The sequence below is a fragment of the Thunnus maccoyii genome, chromosome 4 (assembly GCF_910596095.1).
Source record: "Thunnus maccoyii chromosome 4, fThuMac1.1, whole genome shotgun sequence".
NCBI lineage: Eukaryota > Metazoa > Chordata > Actinopteri > Scombriformes > Scombridae > Thunnus > Thunnus maccoyii.
The window spans coordinates 14,182,074-14,199,541 of record NC_056536.1 but is presented as its reverse complement, the minus strand read 5'-3'; the positions used below and the strand labels follow the sequence as shown (position 1 = coordinate 14,199,541).

Sequence of the window (17,468 nt, the reverse complement as noted above, 5' to 3'; positions counted from 1 at the left end):
GGATGTGCTCTTTATCCACTGAATAGGACATTACTGCTGCCATTTACTCTCATTTATATTCTTTTTCATAATATTAGGCATTTTATAGCTTTGATGGTGCCCCAAGGCACCACTCAAATTCATCCGGCAGTAAAAGACACTAAAACTGCTGATGCTGAAAATGACACTGTGCCACACATACTTCAAAAAGAAAAAGAAAAAAAAAAATCCAGGAGAAAATCCTCAGTGAATTGTTTTTATTAACTCGCTCATTTAGAAAACACAAATGCACCAAACGATATCATACATGCACAGCTTCAGCATATCAAGATCAGCTGATGACTTTTCAATGTGAAAACGTTACTGCCACGATCTCACGGAGATCACCTGGACATCAAAATACTGAGGAGTCACAACAGAAAGGCCAAGCGTTGTCACCCAGAGCGCTAATTGTGTTTCTTCATCAATCTTTACGGAATTAAGAATTTTCGGGTAACTCGTTTATTAATTTTCTGATCAATTCTGCCTTTTCTGATCTTCAAAGTAGCAATAAAATTGGAAAACTGTATTGGTATAAAAAGACAAGAAGTACTAGTAGATAGTACAACTTGTATTATCTGCTGTGCACTGGCCGACTACCTTGTAACAGGTAACGTTTGTGTCATTGCACCAAAAGGCTGTGTGTGATAGCAGCTGCTGAGAAATGTTACTCTCTGCTGTATTTTTCAAATTCTGGGTTTGACTGAGAATTACAATTGGAAGTAGGACACCACAGTTTGGTCTCCCAGTTGGGGAAACTGCTTCAAATCACAACAAAATACATACAGTATGTAAAGTCTACTGTATGGAGGCAAAAGAGATCTCATCGCACTGGCTTTTGAATGAGCCAACAGTGACTCTTAATTCTTCCTTTTAAAGCAACACTTGACCTTTGTGCAGAATTGTTGGAAGAGAAAAAGAAAAACAATTAGGAACCATATCAAACATTAAAAAAAGAGAAAATCAAAACATCTCCACAGTACTGATACGTTACAAAACAAAGAGGTTGGCAATGCTTCTATGTACCCAAGACACAAGTTCATAAACGGTGTAATGTCTTTTTTTTCGGTTCAATATAATCAATAAATCAGTCAGAAAGATGCTTTTCCTGTGTAAACATTTGTTAGCTTAACAATGACATTCCTTGATGAGAGAATGTATACAGATTAAACCACACGTAAAGCCACAAAAACAACATAACAGGATTCAAAGACTGCTTTGAGAAAGTTATTAACACGCATCGGGGAAGAAAACAGTTTGTCCTCGTGTTTTAATACGAACTGCAAGGTGCACCACACTGGCCTTGGATTCTGGAGCTTTTAAACTTATTCCTTTGCACTGGCAGTCCACTGTAATTTGATATTTCAACTCCTCCTTCGGTTAAACTCATTTTTTTCAACCTCCCATATTGACCTTGTATTAGTCTATTTGAATATCCACAATGCTTTAGTTGCCCAAAGCCCTGAACCACAGTTAAGTACAACAAATGAGTTGAAACTATTTTTTTTTCCAAATAGCAGAATAGGTTTGAAAACATTTGTCCATGACACTGTAGGGTAAAGTAACAAAGATGTACATGCTGGCTCTCTGTCTCTCTCTCTCTCTCACTCTCACACACACACACCCTTGAATCTTTCTGGTGTCATCTTGATGGGATTGTCCTGATTTAGTCCTCCCTAAATCCTGATATATTAGTCTTGTGTGGGTGTCATTAGTGCCATTACTCCTATGCCCTTTTCCCATAGAAGCCCCTCGGGCCTGCTCTAATTTATTAAGATGTTTTAATGTCTGCTAAATCATGGCACATATCAGGCTTTCCATTCGTCAAGTCAGACTGTTAAATAGACCCTTGTGTCATGTGCTGACAGGTTTCTGATCTATCTGCTCCTGCCGTTTTAGGACTATTGAAAGGTAAGATGAAGCAGGTCTGAATACCTGAGCAGTGGGGTCTTGCTGAAATACAACAAACAATGACAACACATACCACATAAAAAAGCCAATTCAACTGACAACAAAGGACAGATTCACAACGTATTAAAACACAGCTGACCATACATTTTGCCAAATAATGTCTAAGCTGGTGGCTCGATTTCAATTATCAGACTGGCACAGTTGGCAGCACTTTAAACCTCTCGTCTCGACTGAAATGGCTGATGATGCGCGTTGAGTAGCACAGCAACTGTGTTGAACAGGTGATTACTGATTAATCTGTTGATTGTATGTCCTATTAATCAATCGGTCTATAAAATGTCAGAAAACATTAAAAAAGAATAACACATCACAATTTTCAAATTGCTTGTTTTGTCGGACCGACTGTCCAAAACCCAAAGATATTGAATCTGCGATATTTAACCATGGCCACTGAGAATTCTTGATTCTGATTGGCTGGTGGGCGTCCCTTTATTTCAAGTAACTGGACAGAATAATCGTACACTTCTGACACACATGTTTATTTGTTGCTATGCACCAGTATTAAATTGGTAAAGATAAAGTACACTTACTAGATATTTCCAGGGCTTTCAACCATGTCTCACAGTCTTCATCAGCAAACGGAGTTTACTGAGTTGTCATTGAGTTGGTTCAGTCGTCAACACGTGGTCTAAGAATAGAACTTCGGTTTTATGATAATCAATGACAACTGAGCTAACTCCATTCAATGAGGATAACTGTGAGATGTGGTTGAAAGCTCTGGAAAATGCTAGTAAGTGGAGTTGAGATTATTTTGTCAAACTGTTGTTCCCGACGTCAACAATGAACTTTCATGCTCAAAAAGTATTAAACTGCTAGTCTTTGTTCTTATAGTTTGTGTGTTACTTCATATGTTGAGGGTGAAATTACTCTTTAAAGGAATAGTTCAACATTTTGGGAAATACGTGTATGGTTTTCACTTTCTTTCTGAGATTTAGATGAGACAATCAATACCATTCTCATGTATGTGCACTGACTACTAAATTAAACAAATGAGATACAGTGTGTTAATTACTGAGCTTCAGAGGTGCTGGTAGGTGGATTTTTGAGCTTTGGATAGAGTCGGGCTAACTGTTTCCCCCTTACTTCCAGTCTTTATGCTAAGCTATGCTAATTGACTCACGGCCCTGACTCTATAGGTAATGCACACAGATATGATATGGATTGATTGTGTTTCCTAAAATGTAAAACATTTCCTTCAGAGAAGATTCTCTCCTACAGCCTGATAATGAGACTAAATTATCATTTTGTTTCACTCCGTTCTACGGAAGAACAACTGATGTTATAGTAATTTGATGGGATATGGCAGATTGTTGTCAAGTGGCCATGGCATACAGCAGAATAATATCCTCTAAGTGTACCTCGTCTGGTATTATACCTTGCATCTAAAACAGAGACAATCAGCAAATTCTCACACCAGTCAATGTTTGGCATTTTTCCTTGATAAATAACTTAACTGGTTGTTGATTAACTTTCTGTCGATTGACTGTTTGATTGATTGTTTCAGCACTAGAGATGACGGAAATACACTGGCAGTTGTGCACCTCTCCCTCTACTGCTGTTTTCAGGCAGATGTAATCTTTGTAAATGCAGAGTAAAGTCCAATCCATCAATCAGTGGGCTATCACAATAACTGGTCTGAAGCATTTAAACCTTTAGGAGCCCTCATTGTACATTCAGCAAATGGCAAACACTGGTGATGTGAAGTGTTGAATGAGTTTTAATCTGGGACACAACCAATTTTTAATGCAGCACGTAAAGATGAGGAGAATGAGCTGCAGAATGTCTAAAACACTAAGTATCACTGACTAGTGTCTGTAAGTGATGCCGTTACAAGAATCTCCAAAGGCACGGGCACGGGTGAATGAACATGTTCCTACTCGCCAATTCAGATGTGGGGAGGTAAACTCAAAATTTCCAAAAATACAAAACACAACTTCTCATCACGGCTGTCTGCCAGGTACACTAAGACCTTCAATAAGAAGAGACTGTTAGGAATAAAATGTTGAGGAAAGCATGTAGCTATCTTAGCAAGAACAACAAGAAGGCTGAAACTACTTTGGCACATGGATGGAAGTAAGGCATCTGTATCATTCTAGAGTCGAAAAAAGGGTTGAAATGGAGCATTGTTCCCAAGAGACCAACAGACCTATGTAAAAAAAAAAAAAAAAAAAAAGCTCAAGCATTTACTGTTAATTAAAGTGTCTGACAGCACTGCTCCACTCTCGCGCTGCCTCGTACCCGCAAACTACACAGCAAAATAGTATGTGGTCACCTCCAAAAAAGAGAGAGAGGAAAAAAAAAAACTTCAGCAACTTTCACAAATTAAAGAAAAGAATAATAATACTGAAGGTTGAAAAACAGAGCAGAGTCTGTCATTGTGTCACGAAGTTGACCTGAATGTTAATATTGCGATGGCGAGGAGCAGGGAGAGGGGGGAGATGTCCACACTCCAGGCTCTCGAGCCGCGGGCGCTCATACCTGGAACACAAAAAACCCTCAGATGTAAAACCTGTTAGAGGAAGCTGACGTACATGACAGCAGCATCAACATCCATCTGAAATACTTGATTCTAATTTTTAATTTTTATCTCTCTGCAATGTTACCAGTAGATGCAAATAAAAACAGATATACGCCATTCCGGGCTAAAAATTAGATGCTTAGTTTTCCGAAACATACAACATGCATTAAAAAACTCATTTATGTCCTCCTAAAAAATGTATTTAGGGAGCTGCGTGTTAAGGGACCAGGAGCCTGACACAGTTTGTGCACATCATCCGTTTTCCATCTATGATTTAAGTGAGTCAGTTACCTTTTACGGATCACTAACTACTTTCCAGTAATGATATAAGATCCATATAAAACCCTTTCCTGATGGAAAAAAATATATTATTGATGCAAAAGAAATCTCCTGAAACTCTTCTTGATGTTTCAGAGCCATTAGTTTCTATAAACAGAGCACTCTGTTTTGCCTGCTTAAGCCTTTTGCCTGCATATTTTTCTTTGCAGTATTAAAAGAATCTCTGGGAAAAGAGTCGCCTCTTTTCAAATGAAATTTCGAAGGAAAGAAAAACATTATGGAATTTTATCTCTGTCAACAGCTATTTTCAAGGATTCAACACAGAATATCAACAATGCAAATAGCATTTAGAGCTGAAGAAGAAGCCCCCCTGGAGTCCCTCAGGACATTAATAGCATCTAGTAAAAGAGGAAGTCAACCTCTGCGACAGAGATGGATTGTGCTGCATATTTCAGCAAAATATAAGCCTGGAAAGCCCAACGGGGGTGGCTAGGGACATGAGTAATGGTGAGTCAACAGAGGACAAAATGTCCCTGTCAGGTTTAAAAAGTGTTAAGTGACTTCATTTACAAGAGTGGGTAAATAAGAAAAAAATTTCAGAAAGATTGAGGTCCCAGTTAATCCTGAAGTCAAACGTCATCTTGCTGTATCTCTCTGGAACATGTTGACATCAGCATATTTCAGTGTTACAGCTGAACACAGAAAACCTTGAAATAAATGTTTTTCTTTCATCTGAAAGTGAATCGAAAGGTTTCAGTCATCGCGTCTGCAATGTATTTTACCTTGAACGTTCTATTTCTAACCACGTAAACATTACAACATGATAAACCGTGAACAATGAGCTTACTCATTTGGTGGATTCGTATGGGATCTGAGGCTGGGCCCAGCCCTCCTTCGCTCAGCGTCTGAATGAGGATGATGTAGTCATCGTCGTCCTCGGGGAGGGTCAAGTCAGCTGTTGAATTGGCTGTTGTGAGTGTGTTTACCTCTTTGTATCTCTGTCTCCTGTATGACAGCTGAACGGAGGAGAGAAACAACGAAGGTGACACAATGTAAATATGTATTCTTACAGTGTGACAGCACCAAAGACACAGACCACCTAACAGGTGTAGTGGACGAACTCAGGAACATAGGAAATGTTGTGGTGTTTCGGTCTGGCGGTCTATCTGTGTGTATGCAGCAGCACACACACGCAGTGACCTCTGGCCAGTTTTGGAATGAACGGTTTTGTCTTCTTCCAGATCATTAGGAAAAAGAAACACAATGACTGTGATGTATATGACAGTATGTAAATCATTATTCATCACATAAAATTAATTTTATTTTATTCATTTCATCAGTGGGGTGCCTCTCACATCTGTCTGCGCAACATGCATGTTAGATCACTCCTTCTCTGTGGCTGCCTGCAGCTACACTTCCCCTCACGACTGCAACTTCTGTTTCATTTTAAAAAAGAATAAATTCTGAACAGGATAAAAATAACTACATATTGTTTCTAGAGCAGAAATAGTAACGTTTACCTCAGTAAGTCAATATATAAGCTCAATAATACCTCACTGGAAATAAATCTATTATTCCTACGTTCAGCTGGCTCACAATGTTTATACTAGTTCAGTTAAATTTTACGGCAGTAACTCACATTTTCATGTTGAAACAACTAAACCAATGATTCAAACGAGTTGCTTAATTTTAAATGTCAGAAGGATTAAAATGTATTGAATAATTTAGAGTAACATAAAACTATAACTCTGATAATTTGTTATTAATATTATAAAGGTCAGTTTGTACAAATGGATCAAATAGAGAGATTGGCTCTGAGGATGATATGAAGCGCAGTGTCCTGGCTGTGTTTACACGACGCATGAACCATTATGCACAGGTGACAGCTTTGTTACAGTCATTTTAAACACCTTTTCACAGCTAAGATTGTCATTAAGCTGTTTTTTTTAAATCACAAATTCCCTCCACAGTGGCAGCTGCACTCTCCATCATCTGCTTTAAAACAGGTCGAATGACATCAACAATCCATTATTCATGATAGCCTAATCAGTGATATCGACAAGTAAAAACACATCAATCCTCATCATCAATACTCTTAAATATTTTACAAAAATGAATAGGATATTTTTACATTTAGGACATAGGACATTTAATAACTAAAAGCAGGAATCATAGTCTATAGCCTAAGTGATTTGATCAGAATATTTTCATGGATTCAGAGAGTAAAAAAAAAAAACAAAACTATTGAGCCACTAATTCATGTAGACTAATTGATAATTTAATGAAAGGGTTTTCTCATTTGAATTTAGAGTCTTCTACATTTTATTCTGGTGACAGCAGCAGCTTGTTATGTTATTAATTATTCATAACAATTTGGCAGCGCTCCAAAAGACACAATACGTTCAGTACAGCATTTTTCAATATTACTATGTCACCAAGTCATGTCTCCTCAGCACTTTTGCCTTCAAATCTCAAGTCAAGTCTCGCAGCATACAGACAGCTCTCATTTTAGCTTGTTCATATTATCTATTATTGTTATCTTAAGTTTTCAGAACAAACAGGACAGGATTTGGGATTCGGGACGACTGCACGTAATTCGGGACTGTCCCGAATTTTTCGGAACATCTGGTCACCCTGGGGCAGACTGCACCAAGCTACTCACTCACACTGTCTCAATGTCACTCTCTCTTCCTCTCCTTTTTATTTATGATGAGTATCTAAATAGTCAGAAATAACAACTAAAATGTGCAAATATATGTATCTTTATGTGTCTAACCATTGTTAACCTGTATTGCATTTCATGAACCCTTATTTATTTTGAAATGATATGAAAATTCAAAATCGGCTTCAAAAACCCGTTAATTTGCATGGTACCATATCGCCAACTAGTGACCGATTTGGTAACAACTTTCTGGGGAAACGATATAAGTAACATACTGTATACTGTATTATTACACTAATTTATTTGATATTAACCACCAAGTGCGTTATTTAACTATGGTTTGATTGCTAGGATCATGTAGACCTTAGACCTGCAACGTCTACAAAGGCTTGTCCTTCATAGACCACAAAGGCCGGAATCGAGCGTGGTTAAATGAGACGGTCTGGTTTACGGAGGATTTACAGCTGTGTCACCAGCTGTTCCCGCCCTTACCCTTGCATCACGAAAAGCCACTCCTGTCTCCTAGCAACCCTGACAGCGGCAGTTGACACAGCTAGCAGAAATGGAGCCAGAAATTTTAATTTTATTATTGTGGCAGCCCTTCCAGGTCCTGCAGCACCACCAGGGACTCCCTGCTCAACTGAACCAAAATATACATTAACATATTTTCTAGGCCTAATATTTATAAAATTGAATTTAAGACTTTTAAGGACCTGCAGACACCCTGTTAATCCACCTCTTATATACTTTATTTATGTTGTAAATAGTTGTAATGACCACTGTAAATTAAATAAACAATGTATTAAAAAACAATTACTTTAATTTAATTCTTTCTATATTTTTTATTTTTCAACTAATCTCTGGTGTAGAGAGAAAAGCTTGTCCATTCTCTCTCCGCTCTGCTCTGTATCTCTCTGCAGCAGCGTTCTTGCTGACAGCACTAGCTCAGCTTCGACACACCTACCTGACTGTACTGTGAGAAAATAACCTCAACTCAAAGCTCCACTAACACCTTTTTTCTCACAAAAAAATAACCCCATTGACAGAGGGATGCAGTAAATTATGTTATGCGGTCTGTAATGTAGCTATAATAAAAATCCAAACTATTATGTAGCTCAATAAAATAAAGCGAAATTTAATATAGACTGATCTGTTCATTTTAATACATTTATATTTATTGAAATGTGGTCATATCTGTACAAATAGAGCCCCAGAGGCAGCGCTGTTGTTCTGTCCAGTAAAAACTTGAGGCTTCACTTTACATTCAGACAAACTAATGCGGCAGCTACAATTGTTAGATTCCATCTGTGAGACCAACATTTATCTTCTAAAAGGAAATATATCATATATCAAAATGCTGTGGAGACATTAGATGCCGGTGGCAAATCACAGAAGAGCTGCAAAGATCAGTTCATCAGATCATATTCTCCCCGGGATGACGACGGACGTTGACCAGGCGTTGGGCTGCTAACTGCTGAGATGACGGGCTGGTCCACCAATGCTGCTGCCAGTTGGTGCAAAATGTATTCTGGGATAGGTTGGACTGTGAAGGATCCATCCGTTGGACCCTCAAAATTTTGGTGAAGAGGGCCGCATTTCTCGGCCAGATTTCAGGGAGTGAAATGGGACAGCCTTGGTTGCGCCGCTGAGATGAATTCGGCCTTCAAATGCAGCCTTCGAAAGATACAACAATGCAACTCTTGGGGCCCATTCATTGCATTTCCGGCCTTGTCTTTTTCACTTTTGTTGAGAGCTGAAAGCTCCAGACAGAAACTCTCAACTAAGAAAACTGCAAAGACGCTTAAAGCCACAAGTATCAGTTTAGCCATCGCACACCATTTGAATATCTATTTTTATCATGTAGTTAAATTTTTTTATGTACTATTGCAAATTGTTTTTCACTGCTTCACTGAACCTACAGCGGTCTTCATTTGGCAGTCACCTCGGCAACCTGAAGATCACCAAGTCTGCCTCACTATGCTCGCCATTCTTCGGGAAATTTGCCTCATCATCAGTCCTACTTCACTACGGAAACAGCAGGAAACTAACTACGTTCCATGCGTTGTGTCTGAGAGTTGATGCAAAGAGCTAGGTTCTAAATGATTCTTTTAATTGGCTTTAGTTAGAACGATTTGCCCCCTCATTGGGCTTTGACTCATTTTTGATAATCCTAAATTTCATTCATGCATTCTGTTGGCAATAACTTGTTAATTTAATTTCCCCATTCATTCATGCATTCTGTTTGTATATATGTGTATATGCTCATTTATTCCCTACTCATCCCTATCCCTTTGTACTTAAAAATAAATATCTTGATTTATCGCCAAGTTGTTGTATTTGTGTATTTATTTACAGCAGAGATCCATGTATTTGAGAGTTCATGACTTTCTGATATAAGACTGTTTATTTTGGTTAAATTATTTCCCTCCAGTGGAAGGGAAACTTTTGTAAGAAAAGTTTTCTTAAAAGTTCAAAATTTAATACTAAAAATTGTAATACCCCTACACAGGTAGGTCCACACTTTCACTCACTCTGATGCATAACAGGAATCAACATGTGACTGTTAAGTGTAGTGACGTAAAACTCACTTGGTATCCTGTAACTTCTGACTCTGATTCCATCGCCACCACAGGTTCCCAGTAAAGAGACAGATGAGAGCCAATTAGGGTCCATTCGACATTCAGCGGTGGTTGGGCTGGTGCTACATGACATAAAGATAATACATTTCTATATGTCAGCACAGCAACATATTACTATGACCTCATCATACCAGAATTATCATACTGTATTTCCTCAAATAAAAGACAGTAGTCAATTTAAAGCCGGGTCTCCGATAATGGCTGGGGGCGTGGTCAACATGAACAAATAAAGGCCGGCCCCAAAAACATGCCGGGGAAAAATAGGGGCAGATAAACTTCTGGTGCCTGTTATATAATGTGCATGTCAGTTAAGCATAAATAGCAACACTACATGAGCATAGGTAACCTGGGTAACAAGGGTAACCAGGGTAACTTGGCTAAGCCAGCGAGCATACGTCAATGAGCATGCTACAGCTAAGAGGTGCACTGCCAAAATGTTCCTGGTGCAACTCAAGCGCTATAATTATTGTTCTACGCATCAGAGTAAGTGGAGAACTGGTAATGCAGTTACAAAAATTTAATAGTGCAAACTGAAGCAGATCAGAAAACAAGGTGTCGTACTAAAATATAAACAAATATCCTTATCAAACAGAGGGAATTAGAAATAAAGGTCTCTCTCTAATATAAGCCTGCTATCAATAAAGGCCTGGTACCCCCTGCAGTTGAGGTAAATAAAGGCCCTGGCCACTATTTGAGGAAATACGGTATTTCTCTACTTCTAAGAATGAGGTGAGGACTAGATATTCTTCCTTCTTTCTGCCTTTTGTGAAACAACAAGCCAAACATGTGAACATGCCAGAACACATATTAACTTTCTCCTGCTTTGCAGTAACGGCTAAGAATAAACTTCCCTCAAACACAACCCTTCATTGTTTCCACCTCTGAATTATAATCAGTGTGAATACAAAATCACTTGAGCAGCAGGGCGCTTTGGGTGCTGCGACTTACGTGGCTTTTTTGTGGTGACATTGATTGCAGGGAGGAACGGGCCGGTGCCTGCTGTGTTGAAGGCGCTGACTGTAAGGAAATACTGTGTGTTTCCAGTCAAGCCGCTCACTGTGACCGAGGTTTGGTTCCAAGGCACCCTAACCTTCCCCATGGTCTCTGGTTTGGTGTCATCTTCCCAGTACACCACCTATTTGAACCAGGACGTATTATGGCTTTGGACTCCAGCAAAATGTGCACATCGGAAGCATGCATTTTCTATCACATGCAGCACAAAACAGTACTTGTATTTGTTTTTGATGTCTTGAGAGAAATGTGGTCTTGTTAAATGATCGCCTCAGGGTGTATCCTCTGAAGGGAGATTACAGCTTTCTTTCACCTCTCCAGCAGGATATTTGATCTGACATTACAAAGCCTTTATTAATGTGCTTTCACAACGTCTTTCCTCAGCTACTCCTCAAAGAATAGCACAATCATTTCAAGCAGGGACTAATGATAGAAAGGCTGTTTTTTATGATTAATCCATAAATGATTTAATCTAAGAAATGTCAGAAATTTGAAAGTTCCCAGATCATAAAATCACATCTCCAGACTGTTTGTTTTGTTGAACCAACAATCGAAAACCAAAAGGTATTTAGCTTACAATGATTTAAAAAAGAAGCTAGGAACCTGTTATGTATTTTTCCTTGATGACTGAAACAATTCATTAATTACAAGAATAACTAATCAAGATTTTTTGAGGCTCAACTAATGGATTTATTATCTAATCCTTTCAGCACTACAATAAATCAATCTATCTTGCATAAAATGGCATGTAATATTTACTTTTCCAGTGATGGAAATTAGACTAATGAACACATTTGAATTTGCATTTAAATACATTTAAGTACAAAATAAAGTTACCACTCATAAAATAGGTGACCATTTTGTTTTTGCTCCTTCTAACCATTACATTGAAAATAAATGATCCTAAAACTACATCCATCCACCACCTGTCTACTTTTCTGTCATCATTTTTCAATGTTAGGTGTTGTTGTGGTATCTGAAATGGCACAAAAGCTTACTTAGCCAGATGGAAATATTCAAACAACTTTGATTTATTGAGCAAAAGAATAACAACAACAGCATCTTACATTAGAGCCCTTTGATCACCCTGATTATTCAGTCAGGAGCACGCAGGCAAGGCACTCAGGCTGTCCCAGTTTTTGAAGGTAAGAGAGAAGCCAATCAACCATTTTGGGTTTAAAATGAAATAGGTTAATATTCCCCTTTACGTAGAGAACAATGACAAGCCTATTGATTCACATTGTGCTGCTGCGTTGAAAACTTTTAATTGTTAAACAACAGTATTTCTGGTGAGGTATGATGACACTTCTTCATATTCTGACATGTGGTCTGGTGTAGTATTGCATGATGCCCCATAACTGACAGCGACACGAAAAGGCATATGGACAGGCAATTTTCCTTTGTTCTCTTGAACACACGTTATGGACATGTTTTCCGCGTTAGTACAAAGAACTGTATAAATTTGGCTATAACAGTCGCCCAACTGAAACAGCCATTTCCATGGCAACGCAGAGTTTGGAAGTGATGGCTTTGAGGTACAACGGGGGTGACAAGCATTTGAATTGTGCTGTGTGTGATTTCTATTTCCATTTAAAAGAGTAAAATGTACCTCATAGCCCAGAACCCTTTCAGGGGTGAAGGAGAGAGCCTGCCAATTCACCTCAATCTCAGAGGCTGAAACACTTCTGGCCCAAACTCCCGCTGGCATCCCACTTGGCTCTGAAAACAGACAACAAGAGACTGAGCATTGCTGACTTCTTCCAACAGCACAGAGACAAGCAGAACAAATCTCTTCAATTTTTACATTTATAACTGCAGCATTATTGTTCTTGATCTCTACTTGGATGAATCACCACACACAGGTGCTGCTGGTTAATAGTAGGTTTGGATTAGTTTCTGGTTTTGCCAGTCCGGTCCAGTGTACGAGCTTAAACTGGTTTGATTTATGCAAACCGACTGAACTGGAATTTGTCATTATGAGAAGGTCTGGCAAATTAAAAAGTAGCCTAAATCAGCAACTGACGACGCTAAATCCAACTCGTATTACATTAGTAATGAGCAAAACGACCCGCTTAACACAATATTATGTATGTTATAAGTTTGTTTTAGTGCTGAGGCCGGCAACAAAGAGATCAAATTTCAGAAGATCAATCAAAGGTGGGCGGGGGAAAGACGACGCACATGGCACATTGTGTGTTCTTTACTAGAAAGTTCTTGTGTTTTTTGGGGTGACGAGACGAGACATGGCAGAGTGTCAAAGAAAACGAAAACTGTGCCAATATGGCAACATTTTGGATATGAAGCCTACGACAGAGGTGAGCCAAAAAAGCACGCAGGCTTTAAGTGGCATTATTTTGTATCTTTGCACAGTTTGCAGTATTATTTTTTTCTATTTTTTTTCTATTTGAACATAACGTGTGGGCTACAGACTGTAGGCCTAAAGCATTTCTCATGTTGCACTTGGCTGCAGCCAGACATTCAGTTTTGACAGATAATTTCTATGTTGATGTTTACAGTTGGTTTACATTTTCCATGCTGATTACACTGTCGAGCAGGCTACTGATTTATGCTAAATGCCAACCGGTTTTCGCTTTGGCATAGCCATTCTAAAGTGTGGTGATATTTGGAAGCAATCTGTCTATTCTTACTTGTTTGTGTTGCAAAATTTCCCTAGTTTTCTACCCTATTTTACTAAGATTTCTACAGATTTATTTTCCTGCATGTCTCTTTATTTATCCAGCGCTTTCAGCCGAGTAGATGCAATAAAACCACTTTCATGATCTTTGTCCTTTTCAAAAACAGAAACAGCCTTGTAGCTTTTCAAAAAATCCCAATCCCATTCATCACCTTACCTATCTCTGCAGAGTAGATGGTGACCACGGGGCTGAAGGGACCCTGTCCTTTGCTGTTGTAAGTGCCAACCTTGACATGAAAAGGGGAGAAGGGGGCAATGCTGTCGTTGCGGTACACATAGCGGGATGCACCGGGGGCAGAGGTGGCCACATGGGTCCAGCTAACTTCTCCGAAGGCGCGGAAAGCAATGATGTAACCAAAGCTCTCACCATTCTGTAGTTCTTCAGGGACAGGCTGAGAGTGAAACACAAAACTATAGTGATATTAAAACATATACAAACCACTCACGTTCACCCCGCCGCTGGGCTGACACAATCACCACCCACTCTGATGGTGTGCATGACCCACAAATTGCTTTTGTGGGTCACCTGACGAAATGAAATGAGGAGTAAAATGCCATTAAAAAAAAACCTAAGCTCATTACAGAGCAACCGTGCAGCTTTTAAAATGAAAAGTTATTTCAGCATTTAATGAAATGAGAAAACTCAAATAATGAGATAGCTTTAGCCAACTAATGACTTCTTCAATATCTACATTACTTTTCAGCTCCCCGACTGCTTTACTTCATTGCTAGATTTGTTCATTGTAGATTTGGCTGAACAACAACAATTCACCACAGATCAAAGCCTCATAAATGAAAATAACTGTCAGATTCTGTGTTCTGCTTGTGTATACACTGCCGCTGCGTTACATGCAGACTCTTTAACTAAGATATTACAATGACTGCAGCGCTAGACTTCGATTGACCCAGAATTTATGACATCCACACACCGAACAGAGCAGGGACCTTGATTTATTGAGAAATATTAAGCACCTTAAAACTAACTGCAGACACTCTGAATGACAGACTATAACATAAGACTGATGATTTACCTCCCATGTGATGACCAGTTCAGATCTGCTTCCACCTCCTCCACCCACGTCACCTGGCGCTGCATCAGGAACTACACAACACAAACCTTGTTCACACCTCCAAATACACAACACTTTATAAAGTTGTACAAGAAGAAATGCTAGTATAATCCCAGACCATTTGCCTTTGTTTAGACCACAGTTTTTGCTTTTTGGTATTTTATATCTAATCTTGATTAATTATTTGAGGGAAAAACGTGAAATACATTTACTGTACCTGCGTCCTCTGTCCTGGTCTTGACTGACACAGGGCTGGGTTCTCCCACCCCAACACTGTTTTTGGCCAAAACCCGAAACTCATACTCCACCCAGGCATTAAGGTCCACCACAGTGGCTGTCAGTGTGTTCCCATCGATTATCTCAGGGACTAAAAAAACACACACAAAAACATACAGTATACACATGAACATATGAATAAATTGCTAAAACAAATAAACACAAATAAACAACAAAAATGTCTTAAGCAGTGTAGGCTGGTCCATAATATATATAAAAAATAATCATAAAGTAAGTAGTCTTTTTTTTGCCATTTAATATTTATCTCAACACGTCTTAGACTCTTTACTTCTTTGCACTATTTGTACTGAATTAATCCCTCTGTTGTTGAGGGAGGGAGTAGTTGTACTTGGTCCAGTGCTTGACAACTGACAACTCTGGTGGATTCGCCAGCTTTCAGCGCAGTCAGACCGAAATTCGCTTACCATTCATTTCTATGTGGAACAGGGCGAGACACACCCACACACACGTTTTAAGATGAAAATGTATCTTGAAGTGCTGCCTACCTGTGTTAACCCTCTGCCAGCCCACAGTGAAAGGAGTCCTGGTTTGGATGAGGTAATTGGTGATGGGGCTGCCGTTGTCTCTGCCGGGGCTCCAGGTCAGCTGGGCTGTGCTGTCTGTCACCTCATCCACTGTCACTGAGTCTGGAGGGCTGGGGGAGCCTGGCTCAATCACAGGAACAGACACTGTGAGGTACTCACACACGCGGAAGCACAGATGCGAAAACAGAATGTGGATGTAAATGTGTGTACGCGCGCATACTGCAAGGAAAACATGAACAGCACATATGCATATTTGCATAAAAAACACATCCAGCTAATCTACATTAGAGATCGCTACGCTTTGTTGAAAGCCTTTACATCTTTAAATCCATATTAGCGACAGAAAAACATTTCTAAAAGCTTTGAGTTTGAAGAGAAGTAATGCCCTTCACAAGGCATTAAAAGTTAATTCAAGATTTATCCTCCAATATTCAACCAACTTGTAATCCTTCCCTTTCATGGTCGTCCTGGTAATTGATCGATGGAACAGCAGACGTAAGATGCAAGGAGTCAAATTAAAAGGTAAAAGATGAAAAAGGGCCTCATACCCCTGAAGAACCAGAGTTTTATCATTTATTTTCATTATCCCACCAATTAAGCTGTGTGATGTTTTACTTTAGCCTCATCTACTGTTTCCTGTTCTAATGAATGTGTCAGCTCATCAGAAATAATAGACCACTAGAGAGCTGTGAGACAGACCGCAGAATAATAATGCCCCTAGCTCTGCTCACACTCTTCACTGGCTCTGAAGTGGTTTCTAATCTGAAGCAAAATATTCTAATTATTAAAGCAGTAAATTATTTTTTAAACAAACAATCAATGCTTTGGGAACACACACACAAAAAAACAGAATTTGTGTTTATGGTTCATGCAGTATGAATGAGCTATATGTATTTGCATGTATGTCTAAATATTGAGCAGATTGCACTCAGCAGGCATGCTAAATAAGGTATTGCTGAACTACTTTTTCTTGTTTACAGAAGGCTTGTACGTGCTGCCCACATACGCTCGCCCTTAAAGCCCTGGCTTTAGAGATATTGGGCCTCATGCAAGAACAGTTTTGTATTTTTATCCTAAAACTCTCAGACTTTTCTCTGTGAGGTTTACTCGTACGAGATTTCCAAGTCAGATTCAACAAACTCTCTTAACGGCGTGAACTTGTTGTAAATCGCTTGTTTCAGGCTGATGTCACCTGTTCATAAAGAGGTGCGCATTCGTGACATGTGATCATTATCATAATCCATGTCCCTAAAATTGCCATATAAGGCTTCATGTTACGCTCCGTTCGTGGGTGAGTTTCATTCACAGAAAAAAATTCCCAAAGAGTAAAAACGCTGCGCAACTTCAAGTCCTGCTTCCAGAAATCAGAAGACAAACACGTAACAAATTTAGGAGTGATAGTAGGAGACCCAAAACAATTAGAACATATGAATCCAGCTAAAAGTCATCGGAGCTGCTCAGCACTGTGACAGAAATAAAGACGGATATCTAACTTCACGTCATTCTGTGATGTTAGATGCTAAAAACATCTTTCTAAAGTAAAGCGCTCCATGAAGAGAGGCGGTCAAGAGATGTGACAGTCACAGAGATACTAGAGGAGAATATAGTCCACAGGTGATGTTACACTGTCAGCTGCAACACAAGATGATACTGGACAGAGAGCTGCAGAGACACAGAGGCAGCTGTCAGAGTGAGAGAAGTTTCCAACAACTACTAAACTGTAGAAGTTGCTGCGTCAAATGGCCATAAAAATCTAAAAAACCTTTCATCAAATTGGCAGCCAT

The 17,468-nt window shown here is 39.2% G+C and overlaps 1 protein-coding gene across 3 annotated transcripts in view; it reads right to left on the bottom strand.

Annotated features, from left to right (window-relative positions):
* Positions 1-221: 221 nt before the first annotated feature.
* cntn3a.2 (contactin 3a, tandem duplicate 2) overlaps positions 222-17,468 on the bottom strand; it is a 40,863-nt gene continuing 23,616 nt past the window's right edge. For all 3 annotated transcript variants that reach the window (XM_042409770.1, XM_042409771.1, XM_042409773.1), the window contains 9 exons: positions 15,646-15,804; positions 15,081-15,230; positions 14,825-14,895; positions 13,951-14,185; positions 12,708-12,817; positions 11,036-11,222; positions 10,037-10,149; positions 5,634-5,802; positions 222-4,467 (listed from right to left, as the gene is read on the bottom strand). In XM_042409770.1, the coding sequence (XP_042265704.1) occupies positions 4,370-4,467; positions 5,634-5,802; positions 10,037-10,149; positions 11,036-11,222; positions 12,708-12,817; positions 13,951-14,185; positions 14,825-14,895; positions 15,081-15,230; positions 15,646-15,804 (1,292 nt within the window). In that variant the 3' untranslated portion in view covers positions 222-4,369. The remainder of the gene's footprint in view (positions 4,468-5,633; positions 5,803-10,036; positions 10,150-11,035; positions 11,223-12,707; positions 12,818-13,950; positions 14,186-14,824; positions 14,896-15,080; positions 15,231-15,645; positions 15,805-17,468) is intronic.